The 18,600-nt window shown below is 42.3% G+C and overlaps 1 protein-coding gene across 1 annotated transcript in view; it reads right to left on the bottom strand.

Moving 5' to 3' along the window:
- Lrp6 (LDL receptor related protein 6) overlaps nucleotides 1–15,008 on the bottom strand; it is a 122,353-nt gene extending 107,345 nt beyond the window's left edge. The window contains exon 1 of the mRNA XM_028780901.1: nucleotides 14,902–15,008. Within this exon, the coding sequence (XP_028636734.1) occupies nucleotides 14,902–14,956 (55 nt within the window). The 5' untranslated portion in view covers nucleotides 14,957–15,008. The remainder of the gene's footprint in view (nucleotides 1–14,901) is intronic.
- Between the last annotated feature and the right edge of the window lie 3,592 nt (nucleotides 15,009–18,600).

The following is an 18,600-nucleotide window of genomic DNA, read 5'->3' as shown; positions in this document are numbered from 1 at the left end:
CTGGAACTGGAACTGGAACTGTACTTACAGGCAGGTATGAGCTGCTATCTGGTTGCTGGGAATTGTACCTGGGTCCTCTACAAGAGCAAGAAGTGCTCTTACTCACTGAGCCAACCCCCCAGGCCCGAGATAAACTCTTAAACTAGTTCTCCAGACCTGTCTGCTGTAGTAGCGTAAGGAATTACTTGAGATGTTTCAAGCAAACAGTTCCTCAGGCTATGAGAACTAAAGTAGCCTCTGTCACTAACACAAGTTTCCAGGGTCTTCTTAACTAGCTCAATTCCTCCCAAACGGCAATTTCTACTAAAGACAAATTGAGAAGAACTTCAATGTCCCTAAAAACCTAAAATCTTCCCTCACTGGTTCCCTGAAGGCTCTGTGCCTAAGCATGACCTCGTCACACGCACGCACGCACGCACGCACGCACGCACGCACGCACGCACGCGCGCGCGCACACACACACATTCTCTCAGCTTTCCCTCAGGCTCCCTTAAATCTTTTTTGTTGTTGTTGTTTTTTGTTTGTTTGTTTGTTTTGTTTTTCGAGACAGGGTTTCTCTGTGTAGCCCTGGCTGTCCTGGAACTCACTCTGTAGACCAGGCTGGCCTCAAACTCAGAAATCCACCTTAAATTTTTTCATGTGCCTGCTTTCAATACCCCAGGCTCCTCAATGACCTACATCTTCCCTCCATCTCCAAATTTCCAAATCCTACAGGCCAGCCTAAATCTGACCTGCCCATCCTCCAGTGGGGATTCAGGCAGAAGCCAGAAGCCCAAGCTATAAACAGGCTCTTAATCACTCAAATGAGATCTGGAGACACCCAGCACGACAGCTGGTCTTCCTTCAGTCCTCTGCTCAAAAATTAGTCTACTTACACATTCAAGCTTTAGATCGACTCAGCAAGTAACCGAAACTTAGTCTAGCAGTCAAAAACACTCTGTGTGTGTGTGTGTGTGTGTGTGTGTGTCTCCAAGGAGATAGTACAGTAGGTTAAAACACTTGCAACCAAGCTGAGGAACTGAGTTGAATCTGGAGACCAACATAGTCATAGTGCCCACAAGTGTAGTGGATGAACATATCCTCATATCTTCTCCCCTCCTCCCCCTCTCCCCTACTCCTTCCCCCTCCCCGGTCTCTCTGACAGACAGAAGACAATTTTGATGACAGCATAAAAGAGGGAAGGGCTAGAATAAGCTCTTTTATAATGAGCTGAACATTCCAATCTCAAATATGAACTTTCTATTTATATCTGTCTGTATGTTTCCATGCATGTACCTATGTAAGCTATTTCCCTACCTATGGATAGTATTAACAACTAGATTTTAAAATTCCTTAAAGAAACTCTGTTTAGACGGACTTAAACATAATTCTATAAATTAAACATTCCTAAGATATCCAAAATGTATCTTCAAAAGTATTTATAGGAACTAACCCAAATGTTTTAAGAATCCAAGTTAAGGCCAGTCATTACAGGCTCCCATCTGTAATCCTAACACTCAGGAAACTAGAACAGGGGGACTTCTAGGCCAGCCTAGGATACAAATCAAATCTGAGGAAATCTAGATTACATACACACACACACACACACACACACACACACACACACACAAAGCTAAGTAAGTTAAAGTAAATTTGGGTAATCTGGCAAGAGAGACTAATTAAATATTTTTGGTTTACTAAAATTTACACAGGAATGTGGTTCTGCAAAGCACTCATCAACATCTACAAGGTCCCAGGTTCAGTTTTCAGCATGAAAAAGATAAAAAATAAAATGCTACAAGTGGTAATTAGTATCTGTATTCTATGTCTTCTAAATTTCTGTATGATACTAACATAATTTATTTTGCTTGGATAATATCCTACTAAACTTTAATAAATTAGTTCCAAATAAGCAAATATAACACCTGCATTTGCATTTAGCTGACGTGATTAACCTAACAAACTCTATTTTAAGAGCACTACGTATTGTAATAAACAAATGTGAGGCTAGGAAAAAGCTCAGTTGATGACGTGCTTGCTATATAACAAGCGAAGACCTGAGTTCCCATCCCCAGAACCCATATAAAATGCAGAGAACAGCAGTACAACTTAATTCCAGTGCTGCAGACAGAAGTGTGTGAATGCCTGGGGACGGGGGATCCCTGGAACTCTAGTAAGGCAGCACAGCTGAATTGATGACCTACAGGTTCAGTGAGAAATCCTATCTGAAAAAATATGAGTAGAACAACTGAGGAAGATATTTAGCACTGACCTCTGGCCTCCAGATGTGCAACATTATATGTGCTCACATATGCATGCACACATACAAACATATACATACAGACACGCGCATGCGCAGACACACACACACTCTACACTAACCTAATGTGAAGACAGTTTCCAAAATCTTTGGTACTAATAAAACTTCAGTTGTGCTACATTACTAGTTCATAGATGTTTATTACCTATCTAGATTATTTTAGTTAAACTGTAACACTGAAACATGTTTTCTACTTATATAGTTTCTTGCATCTTATTTTTATGGTAGAAGAGCTAAATATATGAGCTTATTTAAGAGCACTTACTTTGTCACATTAAAAAGTTGTACTGGGCTGGGAATACAGCTCAGTGGTAGTATGTGTAAGGCCCCAAGTTTGAATCTCAGCACCATAAAAAAAAAAGTAATAATAATAAAAATTATAAGAGAGAGAAAAGAAAAGTTGTATTGTCAGGAAACATCTGGCTATGAAACATAAAAGAAGTGTATTCTTAAGTATTATTAGTCTACTATGAAATGCTGACGTACAAGTTTCATAATTAAGCCCCAAGTAACTTTGTCTTAAAACATCAGTTGCTGCAATTACATGAGTTATAATTTTATATGCAAATGAAGCTATTCAAAATACTGACACACAGAACAACTCTGTATGTAAGATATGCAAGCGATGTTTTTGGGAAGGGAAAAGACAACAGTTTTGTGCTAAAGGCAAATGTTCCAAAATAAGTAAGAGGAAAATATAGGACAAAATCTAAATGGCTAAAAAGTTTTTAATTTAATCATGACAAAGGAATTTTGTCCAAGTCAAAATTGGCTGGAATCCAAGGAGTTTATATAAGAATTTCTCTGGAATCCTTTTGAAAAATAAGATTTTGGTGTTCTCTGTTAAAATTTCAAAATATTCTTAATTCATAGGTATGAGATTAAAGAGGATTTAAAAGGCCTTTGCCTCCTTAATAACTATAACAATCCCTGTGGACAGGATATGTTCTCTATCTTATCAGTAGTCTCCATGTTCAATGCTGACTCTATTTGTTGGACTGTTTAAAAGAAAAACCTCATTTCAGAACCAGGATTTTTTTCTAACCATTGTATTATCCACTGTGTGATCTATGATCCTACCTATTTAAAATCACATTCAGTGTGATTAAAAGCAAGTATCACTCTGCTCTTTCAAAACTAAATCCTAAAGTGTATCTAACATAATGCCTTTAAGATTCTCAGAGGACCGTGACATATCACAGAGCTTATCTTAAAAACATGTAAAAGTCCAAAGTTAACAATAATAATGCTTATCTGATCAAACACCAGAATTCTATTGGTAAGTATTGGCAAATGAAGGCTTATCCTCCCTAGGTTATAGGAGTATAAGAAAGAGATCATTAATCTGAATTATTTCAAAAGATGCACAAAAGTAGGAAATTACTAGAAATTAACTATTTGTTTCTGTTATCAGAGTTCTGGTCAGCTTTGCCTGGTGTCAGGACTACATACAGTGCAGGGCAGTCCATCCCAATTATACCTTTGGTTCAATGTTAACTTGGTCACAGTTAATTACTTTAATTTGAATGCAGTAACTTCTAGGTAGACCAGGGTTCTTAGTTGAGAACACATGTCATTAACTTAAGAATTTTACTGTACGGACATGAAATGTCTATTCCAGACCTACCAAGTATTTTTTATTCTTGATGTACTTTATGTTTGCTTGCTGTTTTGAGAACACTATATCTGATGCTTGTTATATATCTTTAGATTTTTTTTCTTTGAAAAGGTTCATCTAAATTCATCTAAATTCACTTATCAGATGTACTAGCCACACCTCTTTTAAAGTTAATCAGTCTGCTTACAGACATCTTAAAACTTTTTTGATTGACCCAATTTGGTGGGCATATCTCAAAACCACCACACATCTTGCAACTGCATTGTTTTTGTAGCAACCATTCAGACTTTTTTTTTTCCACTTTTAAAATTATGGGTAATGGGGTTAGCCATACCGTGATTTACTATGTCAACTACCCTGATGCTTCCTGTGACACACTTGCAAATTAGCAATTATTCACCTTCAATTAAAAAAACAGTTGACACTGAAAAAGGTCACTGTGTGCCAGGTGACCTTTGTGTACGGGTATCTGAGGACATCACTTTGAGATCATACCAGAAGATTGAGTCAGGATTTCCAAACAGCTGGGTAGATAAACAGATGGGTTCATGAAACAAACACACAGAGACCCAGCAGAACAAGAATTAATTACACAGAGCTGAATGAACTGTTAAAGGATGATTGTGGGTTTTGTTTACAATATTACTGATGCTTTAATGCCCTACTTCCTGGGTGAAGTAATCCTTCTCTCTTCTTCCCTTAAATTCTCTACCTATTACACTTAACAGTCTAATCTTTTGTCATTTAAATTACCTTTTCTCTTGGCCTACCTCCTCAAACTGCCCCTGAATATAGCCGTTTGCCTAGGTTCAGTCTACCTCCAAACTGGAAGAACCACAGGTGTCATTTTGAAAGTGCTGCTTTAATCTCATGGAACAGACATTTTTAAGGAGTGCCAGTCCAGTTGAATTTAAAGGCTATGTTCAGAGCTTTCCTGGAAACTTGCCTTACTATCTAGCTCACAGAGTTCCCAGCTTCATGAGTACATTAAGGATGGCCACTTCCTGGAAGGTCCCAAAATCCCAGAGTATTTGGGGAACATCTGAAATATAGGACTTAACCTAAATCTTATAGGTACTAGAGTTGAAACCTAATGTTGAGTTCTTCCCTGACGTCCCTAGCCTCAAGAGCCTTTTAAAAAATCTGACAGTCTTAAAAATTCTGACCAAAGTCATTGAATGACCCATTAGATGTGTGGAAAATCTATTCTTGTCACACCCAAGAGAGTAATCAGGCCAAATCTAATGTAACTAGCTTCACAACCTCTTGTTCTATCTTCATAGGAGACAGGGTTTGTTCTAAACAACAGAGTTTCTGACAAGTGCTCATCACAGTTCCCACTGACTAGGCTTGACCAAACTTCACAGACTTCGCTCCTCCAACAAGCCCTTAAACTCTGGCTCACCCTAAGCTTAGCAAGCAGATGTACAACTTTCTTCCTCAATTCCAAGTATCAGCTGACCAGACAAAAACATAATTTTCCAGTTAAGCAGTTTTGAACATGCAGTCTGCTTACCCCTCTCCACTTGGCCCAACTCCCACAGAGTTCCTGCTTGCTTTCTGGCCCTTCCCTAAAATGAAGTGTTTTTGCAGTTGGTGTTGAGACAGGTGGAGATCCTAAGGAAAGCATTTCTGCTGAATGACTCTCTTAGTTACCCAAGTACGTATGTACCTGTTTTCATCTGCAATCCTATAACAAACCATCCACTTACAAACCCCAAAATCTATCAAATCTATCAAAAGTGATTAGATGGGTGTGGTGACATTGCCTGTAATCCCAGCTACTTAAAAGGATGAAGAAAATTCACTTGACCCCATAAGTTCAAGGTCAGCCTGGGCAATGTACCAAGACCCTGTAGCCATAACAATAAACATGATGGTATACTCATATAATCCCAGATGAAATGGGAGGATTATGAATTACAAACCAACCTAGGCTCATGGTGAGACCCTGTCTTTACTAAAAGACTTGGGTAAAAAGGTAAAATTGATACCTACAGGAAGCACTGAAAATGGAAATTTCTGTCCACAGAACTAGCAATCCAGCCTGATGTTACCCGCCCACCTTTCTGTCAGGGGCTGCCCTGCTTATACACTGAAGGCCTAAAATCAGCCATAGGCCTAAAATCAGCAATAGGCCTGACATACATGCCTGCTAACACAAAGTCTTGGTCTCTGTATAAAAACACTGAAACAGATAGCTATAAGATATTGTAAACAGGCAGCTTTGGTGGAAATTTACCAGCCTGGATAAGAACTAATAGTTATAGACCTTGTAGATAGGTAGCCTTGGTGGATAGTACCAACTTAGATAAAGACAAGTGAATCATAGAGTCATAGTGGCATGTCCCCTGAACTTTCATCCAGCTGATACTCTGTTCTGGAAGATGTCTGTACTCCCCCTGAACACCCACACTCCTGCATCATCCCCTTTCCCACATCTTGCCTTTTTTGTGTATATAACCGTTGTGTGAAAAAGTAAAAATTGCAATCTGATCAGCCTGTCCCCCACTTTCTCTTTCAGGTGATCTCCCCAGACCCCTGCTTAATGCCCTGCTGGACAGGACATCTTTCTAATGTGTGAAATGAATTTCACACAGAATTTCCAGGCTCTTCTATCTTCTTCTAAATATGAGTGAACTCAGTAGATGTGAATATCAAATGGCTTAACTAAGTAAGAGCTAGGAGGATGGCAAGCACAAGACACAAAATTCAGGAGGGGGGGGGGGGGAGAGAGAGAGCGAGCGCCGAGACCAGCAGTCCTTGGAGCTCTGGGCAGCAAGTCTGGCCAAATCTGTAAGATCCAAGTTAATTGAAAGACTGCCTCAATGCGTAAGGTGAGGAACAACTGAAGAAAACACCCAACATCAACCTCTGGCCTCTACACTGCATCTCTCTCTCTCTCTCTCTCTCTCTCTCTCCCTCCCTCCCTCCCTCCCTCCCTCCCTCTCTCTCTCTCTCACACACACGCACACACACTTTCTCACACACACACAAAATACACATACACACAATATGGCTTAACTAAGTAAGACAGGGCTGTTTATAAGTCAAAAGAGAGAAGCAAGAAATGCTAATAAGTATCTAGGTAAATCTCAACAGCCCAACAGAAATGATATTCTGTAATCTTTTCAGTAGCCTCAAGAGGTTTCTGTCATGTGTATGACACATGCCCCAGCACTTAAGAGGCTGAGTCAGCAAGATTCCAAGTCCCTGGCCAACACAGACTACAGGGTAAAGACCTTTCTCAAAAAGGTGGGAGCGAGAATCAGATTTTAAAAATAACTTAATGTAAAGACTTCAACAATCAAGCCCATATTCACTTCAGAGTACTTCATATGTCTCTACAATGCAATATTACTTAGCTATAAAAGGAACTGGATATATATTCATGTCATACTATAAACATTATTAAAACTGTGCAAAGTGAAAGAAGCTAGACACAAAAGGCCACATGCTATGTTCCATTTCTAGGAAACATTCAAAATGGGCAAATCTACAAAGGCGCAAGGCAGATGCATGGGTCCCAGAGGCTGGGGCAGAGAGAGATACAACGTGACAGTTAAGGGGCACAGAGATGGTTGGTGAGTACTAAAAATGTTCTGAAATAAGACTACCGTGGTGATAGTTTTACAACCCTCTGAATTTAAAAAAAAAAAAAGTGGACACTTAAAACTGGAGATTGTTATGCTAAGTAAATGCTTTTAAATGGAGTTTTCTGGTTTTATTTTGGTTTTTATGTGAATTATAGCCTTTTTAATGGGTTTAAAATTATAACCGTTTTTAAATAGGTTTAAAAACTCATCACAGCCAGGCATGATGGTGCATACGAATTACCCAGCACTGAGGAGGCAAAGGCAAGAAGAACACAGATTTGAGATCTCTCCAAAAAAAAAAAAAAAAGCAAAGACTGGAAATGTAGTACAATGGACAGTCCTTGACTTTATGCGTAGGCCCAGGGTGCCATCCCTAATGTGTGAGTACAGTACAGACACCTACATACGATGAATTCCTGAACACCTCCATTCACTCCCTACACAAACACCTAACACCCAGTCCCACACCAAAACTGTAGATATGGTAACTTCATATAAAATGCCTAGTATTTATATTTAACATGGACACAATTCCCTGAATCCTTTAAATCATCAAGAATACTTATACCACCTAATATTAGTGCTTTTAAAATAGATGTTACACTGCCGTTTAGGAAAGAAAAAGGGAAATCTGTGTTGCTAAGCACAGATACAACTTTCTTTTGGAGGGGAATCTTTTATGGTTTTTTTGTTTTTGTTTTTTTGGTTGGTTGGCTGGCTGGTTGCTTGGTTTCTTTGGTTTTTTGAGACAGAGTCTCTCTGTGTAGCCCTGGTTGCCCTGGAACTCACTGCATAGAAACTAAAACTGAGAGATCTGCCTGCCTCTGGCTCCCTCCCCAGTGCTGGGATTAAAAGGAAGATACAGATTCTTAAAATTCACTTTCTAATAAAGCTGGCCATAAATAATGAAGACTCTAACTCTAATAATCTGCACAGTGTGACTTAGGTCTCACAGTGAAAAAAGTAGCCAAGGCCAATGCAGAAAATACTTCCTAGTCAAACATTTGATGTGGTAGAACTTTTTATTATTTGAATGACTGTTTTCTGGGGGAGGAGGGGGTGGCAATTTCTGATCGTGGCTACCTTTGCATTTTTGTTTCACACTGAGAATCTGATCAGGAACATTATGCTTGGTGGCAGTCACTTACATACTTCAATGTCACCTTGTACCTCCAGTCTCCTGAAATTAGTTCCAAATGGTCAAAGCACTCACACAAAGATGGTCTAACTGAGAAAAGCCCCACAGCATCAAAGTGCCAATCACTCAACTAGGAGAACCCAAGCACTTTCCTTGTTTTGTAACCACACATCTGAACAGCCTGAACTTTTACTGAGTACAGTCACGGCCACAAACAGCACAAGTATATCGCTGTTAATAACGAACAACACTGTTTTCTCTGTACCTTTTTTTTTTCTTTTGAGCCAGGGTCTCAGGCTGGCCTCCAAGCTGCAGTGTCTTAACCTCCAACTAACTAGGACTACAGGCATGTACTGCCCTACCCAGCAAAATAAATCATTTCAAGGGCAAATTGTTACTTCATGTATTTGACATTTCAAAGTTATTCCTACAAAACAGTGCTCTAGTCATTAAAACAAAATATATTTTACAGAAGACATAGGAACACTTATGTTAAGGCTAAAAACACTAAAGAACTTAGGATAAATCACATCTACTCGGTCTTCAGAAAGGAATCTACCAACTGGATACTTTTCATTATTCTGATAAAACTGTATTACCTGTGCTTAACTATTTTAATAAGGGGGAAAGTATCACAATCAATTGTTTGAGTTCACTATTTTCTAGTTCGTTAATAGTCATCATCACCTAGCTCGTGTTATGTTAGTGAAAGTAAAAGAGGGCTAGGGGAGTGGGTTAGTCCATAAAGTATTATTCTTAAAATGTTTTTGAAGCAAGAAGACCTGAGGTTTAATCTCTAGAATCCATATTTAAAAGGGGAGGAGAGGATGCTGAAGAAGAGGAGAAACCTTCCTCAAGGGTTAGAGAGATGGCTCAGTGGTTAAGAGCACTGACTGATTGTCCTGAGTTCAATTCCCAGCAACTACATAATGGCTCACAACCATCTGTAATGGGATCCAATGCCCTCTTCTGACGTGTTTGAAGACACAGTGTCCTCATATACATTAAATAAATAAATAAATAAATAAATAAATAAATAAATAAATCTTTTTTTAAAAAGGCAAGAAGTGGTTTGACTGTAATCCTAGAAACAGAGGCAGGGATAAACAAAATCACTGGGACTCACTTGCCAGACCAATGTAAAAACTCTACCTCAAAATATGGAAAATGTAAGTTTCTAAGGAACTGCATACACAAGAACACACACACCTGCACACATCTGTGGCCCTGCACACATATGCACACAAAAACAGAAGGTAAGAAGAAAGGTGCATGTGACCTGTTCTCTCAGGTCTGGGGAGGCTGAAGCAGGACAAGTGCAGCAAGTTTAAGGTCAACCTGAGCTACAGTGAGACTGTACCTCTAGAACCATCTCAACATAAACTCTCACTAAAATTCCCACAGTGAAACCCAAATTTCCCAAAGTAGTTATACTACATTTCTATTACTCGTTTTTCCAATACATATAAATTATTCAGACAAATTTTGTTCTCACAGAATAACTTCCATCAATGTCTATCTCTTTATTGAGTCACCTTCATACTGAGAAAGAGAAAAGTCCTTTTGGACGGTCAAAGTGTGGTGAAGGACACAGGTCAGCTTAACAACTGTGAACGCCTCAATTAAAGCTAAGGAAACATTCCTTAGCTAAAAACTGACCAATGGGAAACACTGGCAACACTTCTGGTAACACTGAACGGAAACTCTCAGGTTTTACTGATTATTTTCTAGGCAGGTGAGCAAATCTAGGACAAGGAAGCTGGGGTGACAAGCTCAGCACCAAACAAAACCAAATCCTCACCACCATTTACCAACTCACCTGGGTCAGCCTAACACCCACAAGTTCACCCAATTGTCTCCAGTGTGGTTCTCACAGCAAAAGTTTCCTAAACAATCCATTTTAAAAAGATGGCTGACTGGGTAAAGTGCTTGCTAAGCAAACATGAGGCTCTGAGTTCATATCTCCAGAACCCATGTAAAAAGCCACCCAGAAACATCCAGAATCTCAGGATTGGGAGGTAGGGAAGGATCTAAGATCAGTCAGTCTAGCCAATCAGTAAACCCCAGACCTAGTGTTCAAAAACTGAGGAGAGCAACTGAGGAAGATGACTCTAGCACCAGGCAGAGGCAGAAGAACCTGATGCCAACTTCAACTCTGTAAGCAGACCTGCCTCAAAATGGAAAAACAAAACAAGAACTATATCACTGTCATGTTTGATAGCTACTGTGCAAAGAAAGTTACAACTGACCCTTTCACCTTTGAGACTTCCCAAAGCCCATAAATAAGGCAGAAATCTCCAAAATTGACCCTTGGCTTGATAAAGACAATAAGGTACAAGGAGACTAAGTGACCAAACCTAGAAAAATAAGCTATCCCGATTTCCATGCAAAAACTCATCTGACTGCCTCAGAACTCTGTAATACCTGATTTAAAGGAAAATCCACTTTTCTAGAAATATTAGTTGTAAACATTTTGGTTTCTTCTGATACCATTCACATCTCTACAAAAAAGTGGGCTGGGGCAAGAAGACAGGCAGCAGAGAATTGTAATATTAACAAGTCCAGCCACAAATAGGACGTCTACATTAGACTCCCCTCCTCACAAGGCTCAGAAACTATCTCAAAAGAGACTAAGAGACTTTAAGAGTCAAAAGTCATGCAGGATCAGAGCAAAATAATGTCTTCCGGCCATGACAGGAGCACTGCACACATGCACTCACAGCGGCTGTGCTTGGCTGCGTAAGACCCACTCAAGATCAAGTATGTCAGCATTCCAGCAGAGGTGGGGGAGGCTCATGAGCACCCCACTGAGGAGCTACGGACAGATGATGACTTCTGGGGGAAGAAGAGTCAGTTTTCTCTGTGTGTGGCCCCTGACAGATTTACTCCGCTCCTACGGTAAATGGCTTCAAACCCCTGAGGATATGGGCAGCACAAACTGGACTTGGTGGGTTATTATAAAGAGAAAGAACTCAAAGTTCGGAAAGGGTGGAGGCAGATCTGGGAGAATCCAGAGTAAGAAGGGATAGGGAAATGAATATTACCAAAATATATTGTATGTATGTACAAAATTCTCAAAAAAATATTTTTTTACAGAAAATAATAAGAATTTTTAAAAGTCTCCTCAAAGAAAACCAAGATACAATACCTATTTTGATGTCATTTGAAAATTTGATTTTTTTGTTTGTTTGTTTTGGAGGCGATGGTTGCTGTTATTGATAAAGGTTTCCTTTCTTTTCTTTTCTTTTTTTTTCTTTTCTTTTCTTTTCTTTTCTTTTCCCCCAGACTGGCTTCAAACTTACTATGTTGTCTAGGCTAGCCCTGCCTCCTGTCTCTAGCTCCTAAGTGCTGGCGTTACAGGCATCTGCTTCTATGCTTGCCTTCAAATACTGTAATTCTTGCAGCTGTAATTCTGCACACTGTCTTCTAGAGGACCTGAGTTCAATTCCCAGCATCCACATTAAGTGGCTCACAACCATCTGTAACTCCAGCTCCAGAGAATCCATCCTTCTGCCTCTACATTTATTATAAACAAACACACATAATTTTTAAAAATTAAAAAATTAATCTTTTATAAAATGGTGGCTCTTTCCAAAAATATTTCATCTAGAAAATCAGAGATAATGTTTTTTCTTTTGGTACCTGGTTGACCTAACCTAAGCTGTGGGGTCTGAAAGAGCAAAGCCCTGTCTGCCTTACTCCAGCTGTCGTGAGGAACTGAGATACAGGAACTCTGGCCAGGGAATGGAGGAGAGCCCTGCTCTACATTAAAGAGCAGGCAGGCCCCAACTCCTTACAAATGACCCCAATACCATCTACTTGAAACACTCTTGAATCTTAAACAAATTAAATCTTTAATCACCAACAATTGAGAACACATCCATAAATGATAACAATGTTTCACACACGTAACAATAACAATATGTATAGCCTTATGTGGTAAGCACCAAAGCACTCAGGAGGCTGGCAAAGTAGAATAGTTGAGTTGCATTTGGAGGTCAGCCTGGGCAGCATAGAAAGATCCTGTCTTTGAAACATTTTTTAATTAATATTTGGAAAGCACTTTATATGTAACTTCATTAAACACACCTAATAACCTTGCAAATCGGCCAGATAGGTATCATTACCAATGTTTTATAGATAAGCTGAGACAAGAGAGAACCAGAAGCAGGAACAATGAAGAGCTAGCTTTAAACTCAAGACTCTGGTGTTAAAAAAAACCTCAAATTTCAATTTTTCCCAATATACCTTTTCACTTGATAATGGGGACAGGGATGCAGCCTAGTGATGGCAATATCAAATGACTTTCGACTGCTAGTAAGTAAACAAGGCTATAAGGGACCAAGTCCCAAAGTCACACATCATCACAAACCCAATGTTAAAGCACCACCTCTTCTGGGAACTACAAGGAATTAAATCTCACTTTGCTCCTGGGAAACCAAAGGTAACTGACACTGACAGCAGAGGCTAACAGTATCAAGAAGTGAAGGAACTTTAAATTAGGAATCTTTTACACCAAAAAGACAGTTTCAGTTCAAATGATATATGCTCACAATTAAATAATGCTAAACAGAAATAAAAAAAGACCTCCTTACCATTATTATATTACATTTAAACTAAAGCTCCACTTTGGACAGTTACCTCTTGATCTTGTTACACAATATCATGCTTCACCTCTCTAAACCCAAGGCATGAATCTACTCAACTCTAGGTTCAAACTTGTTATCAAAATAAAAGAACAGCCCTACGCCCCCTCTAAGGACTACAGCTAGACCTTCAGAGGCTAAAGCCACCCGAAGTTACAGACTCAGAATTTCCCAACTCTAAATCAATCCACTGGTTCCACATTTTAACTCTTATGAACCTGTCAATCATATTCACATGTCAATTATAATCTTCTCCAGCTATCGAAAAATCTCCTCTCAACATAGTTTACTGTAACAAAATAAACACGCTCTTACTAAATCTCTTCGGTATCTAGTAATATTGAGTCCTCTGCCATGGAAATTAAACAGTAATTATCTTTCTGGTGTTTACAAGTAGGACTAGACAATTCTGGATATGCTTATTTTTAGAAAATGGGTTTTTTAAGACAACTACTGTTATTCAAATACACACATACATAGATGATATGGCTGTCCCCATTTAGATCATAAGATTGATTGTTAGTTACTATCCTACTTCGAAAACTTCCATACTTCTGAAGGACTCAGACGTTTAGCTTGTCAAAATAATAACTAAGACTCCCAGAGAGGTCCCATTAACTTGGCACAAGTGAAGTTAACAAAAGCGAACGACAAGATACGGCGGCATCAACCAGCACCTCAATTCTTGCACAGGTAACACACTCAACAGCAGCACCCGCCATCTCTCGTCAACTGATGAAGGCCGGTTAACAAGGTTTCCTTTGCACACTGTCACACAACAGAAAGTCAGGACGTATGCCTCAGCTTCGCAGTCCAATCCCACACACCACAGAGCCACTACATTTAAGCGATTCCCATAGCAAATTACCCAGGACATTCTCTGTTATTTACTAAAGTGCCAAGCAGTTCCCAGGGGTGCCCAGCAAATGATAATTTAGTTCCCAGGATAGGCTCCTCGCCACACAAGGATGACTTCCCTACTTGGTGCCAACTGTACACTTGCACGCTCCGAAAACAGGAGGCGAGTCCTGAATACCAGGGGTTGCGAGGGCAACGTCTGTGTTTTTATTATGGGCTCAGAAGATCCCCAATGCTGAAAAGAGCGACCTATAACCCTAGAGTCAATTTCCAACTGTGCTCTCACCCAGGACCATTCTATCCCAAACGGAAGCCAATTATTAGTTGTAACAAGGCCTAGAGAGGGGAGAAAAACAAAACAAAAATAGTGGGGTTTAAAGAAAGAAAAAAAAAAGTTCACCTAAGAGACACGGGAAAGGTGAGGGCTTCGAGGGAGAGGGAGGTCAACACCAATGGTGCTGAAAGCCCAACTACAAAAGACCCTTTCTGCCCCGGAGTGCAGGGGAGCCGGGCACAGTCAGTCATTCCGATGGAGCGCGGGGGGCCAGGGGTTCCCCCAAGGCCCGCAGCTTTGTCCGGCCGCGCCGCGGAGCCGGCCAGGGGTGTGCGCTGCGGCCGGGCGCGGCCCCCGACCGCGGGCCCCTTCCTCGCGCGGCTCCCCAGCGCCAGGCCTCTCCCCGCCGCTGTCCCCGCCGCCTCCCCTCCCCCTTCCCGGACCCCGGCAACTTTCCCCGGCCTCGCCTCACCTCTCAGCAGCACGCAGAAGCTGCAGGCCAGGAGGCTCCTCAGCACGGCCCCCATCTTCCCCCCCACCGCGCGCGCTCGCGGCCCTCACCGGCGACCGGCGGCCAGGGGACGCGCGGGCGAGGAGCCGGGGCGGCCGCCGCAGCGGCGGGTCTGCACGCTCATGCTTTCCGCGGCCGGGAGAAGAAAGAAAAGGGCGCACGTCAGGGCTCTAGCGCGCCGCTCCGGCCCGGGCTCGCGCGACGCCAGCGCCTGCCCCCATGCCGCCGCCTCCTCCCGCGGCGCCCCACGTCCCCCGCGCGGCGCCTCATTCAGCCTCTTCCTCTCGCTGCGGCGCAGGGATCCGCCGCGGGGCCGCCGCCGTCTCCCTGCGCGCCCGACCCCCCCCCCCCCCCTCAGCGCGCCGCGGCCCGACCCCGGGAGCCGCGACCGCCGCGCGCGCTGACTCCCCGCAGAGCCCCCGCGAGGTGGGCCTCGCGAGCTCCGGCAGGCTGAGGGGGAAAGGTCTTCCCGAGGCGCATTCCAATGGGATTCTTTCCCCGGGCGGCGGAGAGCGTGAGGCGACGTCGGCCGACACTGAGGCCGGCGTGGTCGGGACTACTTTCTGCGTCCCGGCCGGTCGCCGCCCGCGCCGCTCTTTGTGCGCCCGGCCGCGGAGCCAGGTGGAGCTGCGGTCCCCGGGCTGCCCCGGGACGTAGGAAAATAAAAGTGCCAAGTGCGAAGCGGTGGACCGGGTGAAGGGTGTGCAGAAGCCAACGCGGAGCAGGTCTCTAGTGGCTTGAACTGAGAATCATCATAGGAAGTAAAATAAACCAGACTCAGACTTTAAAAGAAAAAAAAGTATGTTTTCTCTCAGTGTGGAGCCTGCTTTACGTATACACATAAAGTCACACTCATGGGGAAAAGACCAGACTTGAAAAGACAAAGATTGTTGGATTTTATACACATAAATAAGCCTTACTTAACCAAGTGTCCCTCGTATGTGGATCTAGGGTGTGTGTGTGTGTGTGTGTGTAGTAATGCCTTTATATATGAGTTAACACATAGACGGTAAAATAAAAGTGTGACTATCTGGGAAAAAGAATGAAGCTAATGGTGGGGGAAGAGGCACACATACGTTAAAAGAAAATTGCATGCTTGAATCCTATCCCTCACTATGTACAATGAATATAAACCAAGAAATAAAGAAGAAAAAAAACCAGATTTTTTTTCATACTTGCCTTCCGAGAAATAGACTGTTTTTTGTGAACTAAGATGACAATGACTAAAGCTTTCTAAACTGAGAGAGAAAATCCTTAGATAACAGCAAAGAGAAAATAAAACATAGCTGTTTGGGGAGGGGGCTACAAGTTTGAGGGGGGAAAGGAGCCCCCAGAACAAGCTCTGCCACTACATGTGAAGTGGGCACTCCTGAGTAATGGCCCAGATGCCCTCTGCAATCACCTGGCCAGCTTCAGCCTAGGCTGGTCAGCTCCAAGAGTTAACCATCAGCCGTGTCCTATCTACACACCCTTTCTGCATGCGAATGGGCAAGGGGCTCACTAGGGCTTACAAGCACACTATCAGATGGGCCCCTCAGTAGTAACCTTAGATAAGACTGTCTGCGCTGGGATTCCCTTGGCACACGTGAGGAAAACGAGAATTTGAGACACTCAGTGACTTATCCAAGGCCACTCAAGTCCCGAGTAACAGAACCTGAAGCAGCCAACTTGGGAGGATTGTACAACAGTGTCGGGAGATGTGTTGCAGGTAGGCTAGTGTGGTAGCTTGGTCTGTAAAGGCACTTGCCACGAAGCCTGACAGCCGGAATTCAATCCCTAAGGGCCACTTTTGTGGAAGGAGGGATCTCACTCCTTCAAACGGTCCTCTGACCTCCGCTTATATGATATGTGCTGCGGTACTCGCTCTCTCAAAGTCCGTACAAGCTTTTTTGTAAACGACAACAACAACAAAAAAAAAAGTTTACACGCAGTTAAGCTTAAAAGTGACGAAAATGGAGAACAGAAGGGGGGTACGGAGAAACTGAAAACCTCAATTATGCTGACGTAACGTGTGCATATGTGTGCACAGACCTATCGTATGTTTGAGAAAAGACCTGAAATGGTAACGTTAGCAAAAGTAGATATTAGGATAGAGGTGCACTTCTCTTCCCTGTCCTTGAATAAACTGTGTTTTTATTTCCTAAAGATACTGGAGTGAACCTCTGTGATATAAGCCTACCAAGGGTGCTATTCTTATTGTAGTACTGATTTGTCACTCAGCCGTTTAATTGCACATTAGACACGGTCCCTGGGCTAAGGGTTGGTGTTTTAACAATGAGAATAACCAGAGTCCTCACACTCAAGCTAACAGCCTGATTCGGAACCACGCATGAGTTAAGACGTTATACTTGCTAGATGTAGACGCTCTTGAGTCTGGCTAGATAGTTCAAACACTGGGAAAATACCTGGAGAACTCTGGCTTGAGATGTTCCTCAGGAGTCTGCTCAGCTGACCAAGCCAACGAAAGCATCCCAAGCAGAAGCAGGGCGGGTGTGAAGGCACGGGACTAACTAGAGCACTTGGCATGCTGGGATTTGAAAGTAGTTCCACCTTGCTAAACTATGGAAGCTTTTAGACAACATCAAGAAACAAGGGTGGACCATTACACAGGAATTGTGTTTATTACTAGAGAATGTTGTCTATTTATTTATTTGTTTATTCATTCGTTCATTTATTTGGAGGTTTTGAGGCAGACTTTCATGTAACCCAGGATGACGTTCAATTCTCTGTATGGCCAAGAATGACCTTGAACTCCTGATCCTCCTGCCTCCATCTTCCAAATGTTTGAATGACAAGACAGCGTCACTACACCCGGCTTAATTAAAAAAATAAAAACTTTGTAAGCCAAGCTAAGTTTGGAAATGCTGAGTTATTTTGCATAAGGCAGCGAACTCTGTGAAAGGGTCAGTCAACAATGGGGGAGACAAGATGTCAAGACAGTACGGCTTGTGAAGAGAGAGGTACTGAGGTGGACTTCAGATCTCTAAGTAAAACAGGAGTCTTTTATACTAAGAAAAGAAAAGACCAGAAAACCATTTCAAGCAGATGTATAACACAGGTGGGTAGTGTTAGCACTTGGAAGGTAAAGGCCCGGAAGCTCAGGAATTGAAGGCCAGCCTCACCTACAATGAACAAAGGGAAAGCATTTCAAAAGTCAAGCTTAGTGAGCAGCCTGTCATCTTAACACGTGTGTGGGAGGCTGAGGTGGGACTATCATGAGCTCAGTTCAGTTTGGGCTGCGTAATAAAGATGTCCTAACAAACAAAAGGCCATTTGAGAAGGAAAGCAGTGACAAGTTACACCACACTATAGGTCTTTGGGCTTTTTTGGTTTTTGTTTTGTTTTATTTTACAGATTTGTTACTATTTTTTCTGTTTGCATGTGTGTCTGTGTCTGTGCCTGTGCCTGTGCCTGTGCCTGTGCCTGTGCCTGTGCCTGTGCCTGTGCCTGTGCCTGTGTGTGTGTCTGTGTCTGTGTCTGTGTTTGAGTTTGTGTCTATATCTGGGCACATGTGTGCAGGTGCCTGAGGAAGCCCAGAGACAATGTCAGACCTCCTGGAGCTTAGAGGTGTATGTAGACGGCTGTGAACTGTCCAAGGTGAGTCCTGAGAACCAAGGGTTTGTTTGGTTTTTTTTTGGCGGGGGGGGGAGGGGGGGTGAG

The sequence above is a fragment of the Grammomys surdaster genome, unplaced genomic scaffold, assembly GCF_004785775.1.
Source record: "Grammomys surdaster isolate TR1022 unplaced genomic scaffold, NIH_TR_1.0 373, whole genome shotgun sequence".
Taxonomy (NCBI): Eukaryota; Metazoa; Chordata; class Mammalia; order Rodentia; family Muridae; genus Grammomys; species Grammomys surdaster.
Note: the sequence above shows the minus strand (reverse complement) of the source record. Positions and strands in the feature narration are given on the sequence as shown.